The 14255-nt window shown below is 44.9% G+C and overlaps 1 protein-coding gene across 7 annotated transcripts in view; it reads right to left on the bottom strand.

Annotated features, from left to right (window-relative positions):
• The window catches only part of SH3PXD2A (SH3 and PX domains 2A), a 424441-nt gene that overhangs the window by 38867 nt on the left and 371319 nt on the right, over positions 1 to 14255 (bottom strand). For 5 of the 7 annotated variants that reach the window (XM_040361846.1, XM_040361845.1, XM_040361847.1 and 2 more), the window contains one exon: positions 10418 to 10501. The exons of the other annotated variants lie outside the window; for them this stretch is intronic. In XM_040361846.1, coding sequence (XP_040217780.1) covers positions 10418 to 10501 — 84 coding nt within the window. The remainder of the gene's footprint in view (positions 1 to 10417; positions 10502 to 14255) is intronic. 7 annotated transcript variants of the gene reach the window in all.

The following is a 14255-nucleotide window of genomic DNA, read 5'->3' as shown; positions in this document are numbered from 1 at the left end:
CTCTCATTGTACACATTCCCCCCCCCCCTCCAAATGACAGCTCCAAAACCTAAGGGAAAAAAAAGAAGCTGGCACTTACATTTAAAAGCCCAAAATGACAGTTAGCGCCAAGTCAGGGAGCCTATCTGTACACAGACTGCCTACTCACTGTATATACTGCTCTCCTGACTATATCTGCCACAACCCCCACCCACAGTGACTGGTTGCCCTTAACAACCAATGCAAAAATGGATGAAATACTGCCCGTTTGTCAGTTTACTTCAGTTTTTCGTCCGAATCGTTTTTTTTTTGATGGATGGAAAAGAAAGCATTGCTCCTTAGGCCCCTTTTACATGTACGGATCCTGTGAGGATCCGTACATGTCTCATCCGCTTGCTCAGCGGGAATCGCTCCGTTGATCTCCGCTGAGCCGGCAGATGACAGGGCGCTTCCTGTATGCAGGGAGCGCCCTGTCAGATCCCTGCTCTTCCCTATGGGGGGATCGGATGAACATGGACCGTCTGTCCGTGTTCACCTGATGCGCTCTGCAGATGGATGGAAAAATAGGATTTTTCTCTGTCTGCAAAATCATAGCGGGGACCGATGAAATCGGGTGTCAGCGGATGTTCATCCAAAAACGGATTGGATGAAATACGGACATACTGTCCGCATGTGTGAAAGGGGCCTTATTATCAAAACCAAAATAGCTTAACAAAACATTATTGCTGCAGGCCAGCTTGCTTGGACCATAGCAGACTGCAGGGGCGGACTGACCATTGAGTCACTCGGGCACTGCCCGAGGGCCCCATGCCACTAGGGGGCCCCATCCGGGTTGCCAGGCTCAGTAAAACCAGGGACAGTATGTAAAAATCTGTGTTTTTTTTTTATCTGTCCCTGATATGTCCGAAAATGACTTGCTTTTAATGTGAATATCCCAAGATTTTAGCTGCCCGCCTCTGCACTACCTCCTGGCGTGGTGGTCATCTGTAAGCCAGAGGGGCCCCATAATCTTCTATTGCCCGGGGGCCCCATGAGTTGTCAGTCCGCCCCTGGCAGACTGTATATTTTACATGAACCCATTTAAAAAACCCTTTCATGTAGCATTCTGAATTATTATACATGCTAGAGCTAACCAACTTTACATACTACGAAATATACACAAATCTGTGTGCATTTGCACAGAACAGTCTGGTCAGGGTCTCTGGTCTGCATGTATACTTTTCTTCAACAGTAAGATGCTGAATACTATGAAAGATGAATACAGATTTTTTAAATGTATTAACTTTAACTAAAGACTGTTGTTTTTCCAGACCAGAGCAAGATTTTCTTTTTAAATTGTTTTCATTAGTCAGCAATCTCCGCTGGTGTCTTTAAATCTCCCTACCCTGATGTTTTATGTTGGGAAAAAACGTTTTCTGCTTCAGAGGGATCTGGGTTTTACACAGCTCCTGGAAGCTGCGGTTTCATGAACGTTTTTACTCCTCTGCTAGGCAAAACAAAGCAGAGCAAGGAATTGTTAATCAGGAAGCTGTATGTTTGCTATGACTGGGGATGTGGGAGCAAGAGAGAATCTCTGCACTGTTAACCAAAGCCAGTATTTAATATCTGAGTGCCCGAGGCTTTACAGTAAGCATGAATTAATATAATGCACTACTAAACAGAAAAAAAGAGGTCTGATTTCTAATGTAATAAAATAAGGGGTTAATCTTTGTGAGAAAAAAAAAAAAGATAAATGCACATTTTTTTTGCAGGAAAAAAGTGTTAATATTTTTTATTCACAGGAGCCTGCAGAGCATTTCACCTTTGATCAGTGGATTGCAGGTGTATTGTCAGGCTCTTGCACACAAGTCCTACAGTTTATTGCCCATATCTCTGTGCAAGCTGTCAGTTTGAAAAATGAACTAAGAGGATGCTCATCAGTGTTCTTGCAGTTCATTGAGAACAAGCCGCCTGCCGTGGATCCTGTGAATGAACGATGCAGCTTTGTGTGGGGAACCCCTGCTCACTGACACAGGGAGGAACCTATCCTTTAAGTGTATTTGCAACCCCAAAGGCTAAATTGCTAAAAGACACATCCAAAAATCTATGCAAAAAGCAAAAGCATGTGTAGGATGGCATGTGTAGGATGAGCAAAAAAGGGACTTTCTCTGTACCCTCAAAGGAATGACTCCATATCATTAACAATATTTCTGAGTATTATAAAAATATAAATATTTATTATAACAAGGTGTGATTAAAAACATATACACATGTTGCGCCTCCTCAAAAGACTCCTATATAGTTGTGACTTGTCCCTACGCAATATGAAAACATACAGCTATTCAAACCAACTTTGAGGCTCGGTTCACACTGCATGCCAATGTGTCTCACAGCAGGAGTCTTGTGTAGTCCAATTTCAGGCCAAATTTTGAGCTGAATTTGGACCTGAAACAGACCAAAAGACGCACAGGTCTCCTGTGCAAATTTGCCCTGGAGCCACATCGGAGATATGTGAACCAGCTCCATAGAGAGCCGGTCACAATTTCCTACTATTGCGAATTGGATGCGACGATGCCGCATCCAATTCACAATAGGTTGAACCCGGCCTGACTTTAGAAACAGGGGTTAATTTATGAAAACCGGAGAGAGAGTGCAAAATCTGGTGCACCTCAGGTAGCCAGTCAGCTTCTAACTTCAGCTTGTTTAATTAAGCTAAAATTAAAAAGGCTAGAAACTGATTGGTTTCGATGCAGAGCTGCACCAGATTTTGCACTCTCGAGGTTTAGTAAATCAACCTCAATGTCTCAAAAAATAAGCAATGTCAGAAATATGCATGGGAGACAATTTCACATTTGTAGTTCCTCTACATGACTTATGGCACACAGCCGCTTCCTCAGGAGATGTGGAGGTCACAACGTCTATAAAAATTTGATAAATACTAAATAATAATAACATGAAGCTATAACAGTATGAAAAAGATAATACATATCATAAAAGTTGTTTTTATGCTTGAGAGGAATGGAAATCAGAAATGATTTGTGATGCATAATAACAACTTCTGTGCGTTTATTATCTTGGGGGGCTACCGAGAAAAGTCCTATCATAATAATATATTATATTGGGGGTACTGAGAAAGTCCTATACAAATTATATATTATCTTGGGGGTACTTAGAAAGTTCCTTTTTCCTCATCCTACACATGCTTTTGCTCTTTGCATAAATTTCCAAGCAGCCAAATGCAACAGATTTACCAATGTAGATGAGAAAAATTTTCATTCTCAACAGATGCATAATATGAAAGTGGTCAGGGACAGGTTTTATTCCGTCACAGTTCTACTTTAGAGCAGCTGAAAAATAATTTATGAATCAGACTGTAACCTAATATGTCACACAATCTGTCGCCTGTTTAGCAATGCCTTGCTGTGTGACAGATCTGATAATGGACCCCTTGTGAAAAAAAACAGCTACAGTGGAAGAAAAGCCTAATACTATTCTTAAAAACATTCCCTTCTTCCATGTTTCCTGCATACCCTTTGTAAAATAGAACTGTGTATCTGTCCATCATGTGATCCTGCAGTTCTGGCTCAGGGAGCGCTCGACAACAGCTGTAAATTTTGGGAGCAGTGAAGGCACCCATAGGCTGCCTTGGCTCAGCTGTTTTTAGAGCTGCTTTCTCTCCCCTGCAGCCACCACACACTGACATAGGGGAGCATAAGCTGCTGGATCACGTGACTGGACCAGAGCGGATTAAAAGAGGTAAGAACACAGATCTTATTTTTTACACAGGGTATGCAGGATAGGTAGGCAGAGGCAGGAGGGGAAATTTAATAAGTAGTTTGTGTTAGGCTTTTCTTTAACTTTAAAGTTTAATAGTTTTGTATAAACAACCTTAAAACGAATCTTTGACCGCTTCCAGACCGCCCCACATACATTAACTACGGCAGGGCGGCCCGGGTGAGCAAAATCACATACTTGTAAGTGATTTTGTACACGCGGTTTAGGGGGCGCGCACATGCCACTGTGATTGGACACAGCGAGAGCCAATCATTGGGTCCGGTGTCCGCCGCGACCCACCAATCTTTCACAGGAGAGAATGAGCAGCGGTGTGCCAATGTAAACAAAGCACAACGCTGATCTGTCAGGGAGGAAAAGAGAGAGATCGTGTTTCAGCTTAGCTTAATCACGATCTCTCTTTTCCACCAGTGAATCCACTCCCCCACAGTTAGAAAAAAACTCCCAGGAAACACATTTAACACCTCCTAGGGAATACATTTATAACCCCTTGATCACCCCTGTAGTTAACCCCTTTCCTGCCAGTGTCATTTATGCAGGGATCAGTGCATTTTTTTGCACTAATCACTGTATTGTTTTCACTGGTCCGCTAAAAATCGCAAGATCGCTGCCATTACCAATAAAAACAATGACATAAATTAAAAGTCCCTAAATCTATCCCCTATTTTGTAGACGCTATAACTTTTGCGCAAACCAATCAATATGCGCTTATTCGGTTTTTCTTTATTGTAATATCTCAGATACTCCGTCGTATCTCTCAGAGTATCTATGCGACTGATTCATAGAATCAGTTACGCATAGATAGCCCTAAGATCCGACAGGTGTAATTGTTTTACACTGTCGGATCTTAGGATGCAGTACCGCCGCCGCCGCTGGGGGGGAGTTTGCGTCGTAAACCAGGGTCGGGTATGCAAATTAGGAGTTACAGCGATCCACGACGGTTTTTCGCGTTCGCTACGTCGCCGCTAGTCTAGTTTCCCGTCGCAAAGTTAGTCGTCGTTTTGGGTGTCTTAACTTTACACAGCAAACGTATTTCTGTATAAAGTATGGCCGTCGTTCCCGCATCGAAATTTAAAAATTCACGTTGTTTGCGTAAGCCATCCGGGAATACGGAATTACGCTACGCGCGCAAAGCACGGCGGGAATTTTGAAACGGAGCATGCGCAGTAGGTCCGGCGCGGGAGCGCGCCTAATTTAAATGGCACACGCCCATTTAAATTGCGCGGGCTTACGCCGGAGGCCGCCAGCGTAATTTTTCACGCAAGTGCTTGGTGAATCAGGCACTTGCGATGAAAAATTGCGGCTGTGTAAAGTATCTACGATACGTTACGCCGCCGCGATTCTACCTGAATCTGGCCCTTTGTACTCACCGTAAAATCCTTTTCTCTGAGTCCATGGTCAGACACAGCTCCTTAAATCTTGACAAGTGGGTTATGTTCCCTGTTTACAGGAGAGGACTAGGCAGAAACATGTTAGATAATTAGATACATGTTACATTAACAGAGTTGAACAGCCCTGCCCAGGGGGCGGTCCCTCCAGACATAACCCTCCTCACTGCAGCATGCAGCCTCAGTTCGTAACAAGCAGTACAAACCTAAAAAGGAGGGGTGGGTGCTGTGTCCGTCCTTGGACATAGCACCCACTGTGAAAAGGATTTTACGGTGAGTACAAAAAATCCTATATTCTCTTATCGTCCATGAATGGACACAGCTCCTTAAATCTTGAGAAGTGGGACGTTCCCAAGCAGTGTCAAAAACTAGGGGTGGGAAATATATCAGTAAAAAATAATTTTAACTTCACCCCAAAACAAGCAGAGCTCCTGCAACAGAGTCAAAACTCATGGGGGAAGAGATGGGCCAAGAGGGGAAAGTATATGACAAACCCCCTGCACACAAAAAGGGACCCACCAGGGAACGGGCCGCAAAAAGGCCACTGAAAGAACACAGCCAAGGCTGGACTCTGCCCCCAAACGGTGCTTTAAGCAATTTTTAGATCCACTCCACTCCCTGGACACTGAGTACGTCCGTGGACGTCACTCCATCCCTTCGCACCAAGAGATGTAGGCCTGCCAGGTGTAACTGTAGATCCTCCGGAAGAAGACTACCGTGCCCTCAGCATTGTTGAGATGACCGAGTCGGACAGACCCCGGTCACTTAAAGTCTGGCTTCCAATAGCCATGTTGAGCAAGCCAGTGACTGTACAACAGGAGGAAGTATGGGATCTCAAGACAGAGGGACCTCCCGCCCTGGCAACCCCCAGGGTACCTCCGCTACCAGGCGCCCGATATCGGCGTACCAAGGACGCCGAGGTCAATCTGGAGCGATTAGAATCATTGGGATCTCCTCAGCCTCCACTCTGTGGAGCAACCAAGGAAGCAACTACAATGAATGGCAAAAAGTCGCCTATACAGACCCCACAGGGCCACCAGCGCGACTTATGCGTCTGTACCAGATCACTAGACCTGGCCACTAACTTCGACACCCTTGCGGTGGAGACAAGCGGCCAGGAGATCCATGCCCTGTGAGGCTCACCTCCTGCAAGGGAGCCGAAACACCCCAAGCACAAAGACCAGTCGCCCTGGTCCAGCATCTGGCGACTCCAGTAGTCCGCCTGCCGGTATACCTGATGGTAGACCGAAGCCACGGCCGTGGCGTTGTCCGGCTGAAACCAGATCGGACGATCTTGCAACCTCCTCGACCAGGAGGAGAAGCATAGCCTGATCGCCTAAAATAGTAGGACAATGAACGGTAGACAGCACCTGGTATTCTCAGGCGGTCTCCCACCCAGGCACTAGCCAGGCCTGACCCTGGGTAGCTACCGAGACCAGGCACATTCAGGGAGGTGTGGCCGAAGGTCCACACAAGTCCAGCGACTCAGGGCCGACTGGAACATCCAGGTTCACAACCCGTGAGGCTGGTTTCTGTCGTAAACACCGACCACTGGAAGGAAGAAACAACTTCCCGGACCGAAGAGTCAGGGATCTCCGTCGCCAACTCAGAGAGACTGACTAGGTGGCGCACCGGAATCTGATGATTTCAGAGACAAGAGATTTTTACCACCTGGACAGTATTTCCCCTGGAAAACCTGAGTGTGGAACTGGGCATACAGTACCGCCTCGAAGGAGGCTACCCACAGGCCCCGGACCAGCAGGAGCCTGGAGAGAAGACCAATTGCGTGATGCCAATACCTTCACTGTAGACTGAAGAGTCTACAATTTCTCCAGGGGAAGAAGGACCTTCGCCACGAGGAGTCCGGATCAACCCTAGATACTCCAACACTGAGTCGGAACCTAGCATGCCCAGATAACACATCCACTAGGTCTGAGACAGAAGCTGCTCTCAGAAGAAAGTCGTCCAAGTAGCCAATAAGGCAAAGCCTCGCTGTCCCAACAAAGTTAGGATAAGTGCGAGCTCCCAGCTGAAAACCCATGGTGCTGATGCCAGATCAATTGAGAGGGCCACAGGTTGACAGAGACCCTCTCTCATTACGAAGCACAGAAAAAAACACTGACATGCGCAAAATGGGACATGCATGTATGCGTCCCTGATGTCCGAGGACGCCAGGACGTCCCCCGGATGGAGCTCGGCTACCACTGAACGAATGGATACCATGCGGAACTACCCGACGTTCACAAACGGTATTTAGGGCCTGAGGCCCATAGAAAACCCCAAACCTCTTGTCCTGCAAGAAAGGTAAAATTACCCCGCAGCTTAGCAAGTCCCACACTGCCCAAGGCAGACCGACGGGCCGGGAGAGGAAGACACAAGGAAAGAACTTTGTTCTGTGGATAGGAGGAAACCCTATCTAGTACTCCGAAGAGACCACCTCGCAGACCCACTGGTCAGAGAGCAGGGAAGTTTCACCGAATTGTGAACCTGCAAGCCACCCCTCCCACCTAGAGACAGGGAGGGAAGGCTACATACATTGGCAGGATTTGGGTACCGGCGTGATCGGCTTACACACCCAGGGACGGATTAGTCCCCCAGCTGGGTATTTGACGGCCTGGGAGGGTTGCCCCTAAATAATACACACACAAAGGCCCGGATTCAAATACAATTGCGTTTCTATCGGCGGGCGTAAAGTATCTCAGATACATTAGGCCGCCGTAACTTAGGGAGCAAGAAGAGCACCCATAAATGCCTTATCCTGCCTTTTTTTTTTTTTACTACCCAGGTACCTGATCCATGGCTTCATAACAGAGCATTCCCCAGGGGATAACGGGGGAAAGGGGAACTCTTTTACCGCCCGTCCGCACTCCACCCCCACCCTGGCACAAACGTGTCCAGGACTAACAATAAAATCTCTGGGAAATCCCAGGTGCTAACACCTGCTGCCTCCACCAGCATGTTGGGGAAGGACCCAGATACTGACTCCAAATATTAATAATATTTACATAGTGTGTATGTATAATATGCACACCTGTCCTTACAAATAAACAAAAGCTCCTAGAGCCCTATTCAGGGCCTCTTACCCACTTGCTGCGCTGATCAGGGGTACCCAGGGGACTCACCTCAGGAGGAGACTGCCCAGCGCTGCCATCCGCTCTCAGCACACAGCGTGTGAGAGGAAAAGAACCGCAAGGTAACTGTGCGGCATCTGCAGGGACCTGTGTGCCAAATGGCGGCAAAATGCCGCGTTTAAACAGGAAAAGCCTCCTAGGGCTTTTTAACAGTGAAAAACCCCTCACAGGAAAGCCCCATACAAAAAAGAAAAAACACAGGCCAGGTAACACAATCCCCTCAGGAAGGCCCCCTCCCCCCGACAGCGGCAATTTTAGCAATGCAGCAAGGGAAAAGGAGCAGGGAAGGGAGGAGAAGAGGCCCCCCGAACCCCAGGAATGCCCAGCCGTACCAACCCACCGAAGCGGGAGGGACTGTACTTACCCATCCGAGGACTTGCTGACGCATTCCTGACAGAACTACAACCGCAATGGAGGTAGCTGTCAGCCCGGGTCCACTGTGAGTGAGACAACACCACAGCCCAGTCATATGTGGACCTCAGAGCAAAGCTCCCCGGCCACCCCTGGAGTCATGGGGTATGGCGTGACAGACCCAGCCTCTTTGCAAAGGTGTGCCCACGATTGCTGGTCAGACTGAGTAGACTACAAGGATCTATATTATTCAGCCTGTCTCTCAGCCGACAGTTGAAAGAAGATTCTTCAAGAAAAAGTTAAATTAAATAAAATTTCTCCTCAGGGCGCTGGGCCCAAAGGGAGCCAAACGTCCTTCTCCTTGTTAGGCAGAACGAAACTGAGGCTGCATGCTGCAGTGAGGAGGGTTATGTCTGGAGGGACCGCCCCCTGGGCGGGGCTGTTCAACTCTGTTAATGTAACATGTATTTAATTATCTAACATGTTTCTGCCTAGTCCTCTCCTGTAAACAGGGAACATAACCCACTTGTCAAGATTTAAGGAGCTGTGCCCATCCATAGACGATAAGAGAAATAAAAAACGCAGAGATGATCAAATAGCACCAAAAGAAAGTTCTATTTGTGAGAAAAAAAAATGACAATTTTATTTGGGTACAGTGTCGCATGACAGCACAATTGTCAGTTAAAAGAACGCAGTGCCATATCACAAAAAAATGGCCTGGTCAGGAAGGGGGTAAAACCTTCTGAGGCTGAAGTGGTTAAGTAATAAAGTAAAACCTATATCTGAAAAAACCTCTTTAAGGGGTTTTGTTGCCCCTTAACTCAACTCGTTGTACCCACAAAATGTCATCAACAAAGATCTGGTATTTTCTAAACATACCAAATTTTAACTTCAAGTCAGAGGTTTTTCCAAAACATAAAAAAGTTTGGAGTGTAACAAGGCAGATATAAAATGAGTTTGTATTATATGACCCAGCTTTACTTGTGAAGACGGTGTTGATTTGGACCTTTGTGTGACAGAATACCTAATTTTCTATCCCCATATTATACATTTTGTTTAATAAAAACAAACATGCAAAGTATAATATATATATTATATGTATGTATATTTTTTTTGTTCCCCCACACAGCCTCTGAAAACTAATCAGATACCTCATCCAACATCAAACCACACATTTTCCATGACCTGCCACTATTGGTTGTCTGAAGCAGAATTTGACAGCCTATGAACCACTAGACTCACAGGGGTCAACTGCCAGGATTTACAATGGACCAACAATGTGAAGAATACAATGACAATAGATGTCTGCAATTGTTCCTGCCACCTTAGCAGAAACCAGTGGACATATAGTAACTATATAGCGAGTTTATAATTTTGGCATTATTTGGTAAAAACAGAAAGGCTGCAAGTGCAACTTGGCTGTCTGCATCAATGCTGCAAATCACAGTATATAATGGATGATCAATGGCAGTTTAAAAAGCTTTCCAGCAGAGGTGAAAGATAAAGCTCAGAGGCATGCTGAGACCATCACAGCAGAAGAGAAAATTAACCATTAATTTTGAATCATCTGTAAAAGGTAAGTGATCAGTCTCATAATTATAACAAAGTACTTAAGCAGGCATGCATCACAAAGAGGCAGAAACAGAAAAATGCATGGGAATTGTATGTGCAAACGAATAAAAGAGAAGCTAGATATTTTAAAACACCCAAACCATAAAACCTTTAGAATATCGCTATATAGATCAAGCAACACTCATAATATTGTTAGTGATAAGTATGGATGATGCAGTTATTCACCTCGGCTCTGTTGTCTGTTGACTATGCCTCCCAGTGTCCAACGCCGGTCCAATCGCCGTAGATGAGCCTTGCGTCTCTTAGTTACTAACAGAGGAGATGAATGGAAACATGAGGTGACAAACAAAGGAAAAACACGATAGAAGTATGCAAATAATAAACAAAAGAGCAAATTACATGACAAATGGTAAATATGGCAATATTAGTGACAGGTTAAAACATGGAAATTGTATTTTCACATGGGTATGGGGTGATGAACAGGTAGTTTGAGAGGGACAAAGATCCTGGCTACAGGGAAAGAACATTATAAACATTATTTGACAACAGCACATACATGGCTTGAGATGGTGTAAGAATGATATTACATGTATGCCCATCCTTGGTTTAGAGATAAAACACATCATGCATGATATAAAGTAATACAATTAGGTTGATAATGTAGTGAATTAAATTTGGGAGGACTAATCCAACAAAAGGCAGCTATTGACCAAACCTATCCTACAAAGTGTGGTCAGTAACCAAAAAGAAATTGTTGTATTTTTACTGCACCACAAAATAGTTAAATAAATGGATTTCAAGAAGGAAAATACCCATCTCACTTGTCTCCAATAAGAGTTGCCGTTAGCTAGGGTTGCACCAATACCGAAACTGGTATCAGTACTCGTGCAAAAGCGCCGATACCTAAAACCGAAACCTTCAGGTTCGGCTCTGTCATCTGTCAGCCTGATTCCCTTGCTGACAGATGAAATGTATACAAAAGAATGCAGGCAGTCATTAGTTAAGGAGCGGGGCCGCCGCGTCCTTAACAACCAATGATATTTCATCTGTCAGTGGGGCTTTCCCTTGCCTGTAGCTGACCCGCCCCCTCCCACGCCGACTCTGCCTTCTCCCGTGTTGGCTTCACCCCTTCCTCCTTAGCTCCTTTTTTGGTGCCCTCTGACGATGTGCTTCTCCTCTTCTGGCTCCTATGGGGGTGGCTGCAGGGTGATAGATCTGCCTGTCTGGTGAGTAATGTGTCCTGCACTTAGCCAGGCTTTACTAGTGCAGAACTAATTGCAGGCGGAAGGCAGGTTTTCTGGGTGCTGTAGTGCAGTGATTGGCAGTGTGGGTTCCCAAATATCCCCCTTCCCCCCCTCTCTGCCCAAAACAATAACCCCCTCCCCGCCCCTCCACCCCAAACAATAACCCCCCCTTCCCTCTCCGCCTAAAACAATAACCGCCTCCCTACACTAAACAATAATGTCCCTCTCCACCCTAAACAATAACACCCTTCCCATCCTAAACAATAACCCACCTCTCCACCCAAAACAATAACCCCCCTCCTCACCCTAAACAATAACCCCCTCTCCACCCTAATCAACAACTCACCACTCCACCCTAAACAATAACCCCCTCCCCACCTCTAGACCCTAAACAATATCCCCCTTTCCACCTCTCCACCCTAAACAATAAAACCCCTCCCCACCTCTCCACCCTAAACAATAACCCCTCCCCACCTCTCCACCCTAAACAATAACCCCTCGCCACCTCTCCACCCTAAACAATAACACCCCTCCCCACCCTAAACAATAACACCCCTCCCCACCCTAAACAATAACCTCCTCCCCACCCTAAATTACCCACTCCTCGCCTCTCCACCCTAAACAATAACAACTCTCTCCGCCTCTCCACCCTAAACAATAACAACTCTCTCCGCCTCTCCACCCTAAACAATAACAACTCTCTCCGCCTCTCCACTAAAAAAAAGTTAAAAGTTATAAAAATGTAAATAAAAAAAAATAACAGTTAATCTCACAGAGGTCATAACCGCAAAGGAAAATCCCAACATGTTTCGGAATTTACATTTAACTCCTTCAGGGGTGGTCAGAAAAGCCTGTGACATATGGTAGCTACCATTGACATCCAAAAACACAATGTGGATCATGAGGTTAGAGCTCTCCAAATTGGTGTAGCAGAGTTTAAGTCCAAAAAATAGTCTCCACAATAAGTGAAGACAGGCAAGATGAAAAAGATATAGAAGATAAGAATAACACTGCTGTAGCTGTGCAGGCGCTCACAAGGATTATTTGTCTGAAGACGGCCTTGCAGCACAGCATTAAGATGTATGTCCTGTCATCAAGGGAGACACAAATTACTGAAGAAGAAATTAAATGTATGTTTGGATATTCCTTTGCGGTTATGGTCTCTTACTGTGAGATTAACCGTGTGTCATAGAATTCAGCTGTATATTATCCATATATGATTACCATTCATGTATAGTTTGTACTTTTTATTTTACTTCTTTATGCATCTTTCTGGTTTCTATGCCTATAAAGTCCCAGGGGGCATTTCCTTTGTTTTTCTATCTTCATAAACAAAGCCTTTGGCCAAAGCAACATTTCTTACTTCCTTTCCTCCCAATGCTTTAATTAAACTAATGATACGTTTGTTTTCTGATTCAAAACAGTTATGTCATGCACTAACGTGAGCATAATTTTCTTCCCCTTCACATCTGTAATATCAACAAATACTGAGTGCACATGTGTGAGGTGGGGGTGGTGGAACCCAAATGAATTACTGGACTCCACCATATACTTTAGTTACAGCTGGCTCCTACCCTCTTCCTTGCACTACAGGAATATAAAAGAGCAGTCCACTTAAAACTATTATTTCAGATACTGGACAAACAAATGAGTCTGTTTTGTCAAGCTTTGGGCTTGTATCAATAACACCAGCTTAAAAAGCTTCTGAGATCATTCACAATTAACTGACAGGTGAATCTAACCTGCAGCTGACCTCCTTCAGGCTGGAATCACACCTATGCAGTTTTAGTGCTTTTTGCATTTTGCAGATTTGCACTACAGTCCATTTACCATGGTCTCCTATAGCAGTGGTCTTCAACCCTGTCCTGCAGGGCCCACTAACAGGCCAGGTTTGCAAGATAACTGAAATACATCACAGCTGATATCATTTGCTCCTCAGTGACTGCAGTATTCTAGACTGCATCTCCCCAAGGTAATACATAAAACCTGACCTGTTAGTGGGCCCTGCAGGACAGGGTTGATGACCACTGTCCTATAGAACACGCTCTGTAGTGCAAATCTGCAAAATGCTAAAAAAAAAAACTAAAAATGCATAGGTGTGAATCCAGCCTCAAGGAGGTTTTGAATTCCCATGGTCTTGTATGGGAATGCAAAACCTACTTGATGTGAACAGAAGCACATATCCACTGACCCTAAATACATTTTTGGTCCTTTTTTTGTGAGACCTCTCTAATTGAGGTTTGCAAATCGGCATACCCCTCTGCAGGCAAGGGGGTCTTGCCTTCGCTGTTGCATTTGAATTTATTTTTCATAATGGAGAGTCAAACAGTTGGAGAACAGAAGGAATGAAACGTCAAGGTGTACAGAAAGAAAACGAGAAAATATGATGGGGATATTTTACTGCTGGAGTCTCCATGACATCATAATAGCCGATAGGTGACTAAGACCATCAGACTCCTTCAATATTTAATAACATTTTTATTTTGGGCTGAGTTTAAGATAGATGGGTCAATCTCACATCATACTGGTCTCTACTAGGGATGAGCTGAACACCCCCTGTTCGGTTCACAGCAGAACATGCGAACAGGCAAAAAATTAGTTTGAACACGCGAACACCGTTAAAGTCTATGGGACACGAACATGAAAAATCAAAAGTGCTAATTTTGAAGGCTAATATGCAAGTTATTGACATAAAAAGTGTTTGGGGACTTGGGTCCTGCCCCAGGGGACATGTATCAATGCAATTTTTTTTTTTAAATGGCTTTTTTTTTGGGAGCAGAGATTTTAACAATGCTTAAAGTGAAACAATAAAACAATAA

The sequence above is a fragment of the Rana temporaria genome, chromosome 8, assembly GCF_905171775.1.
Source record: "Rana temporaria chromosome 8, aRanTem1.1, whole genome shotgun sequence".
In the NCBI taxonomy this organism is placed as follows: domain Eukaryota; kingdom Metazoa; phylum Chordata; class Amphibia; order Anura; family Ranidae; genus Rana; species Rana temporaria.
This window is presented reverse-complemented; position numbering and strand designations above follow the sequence as displayed.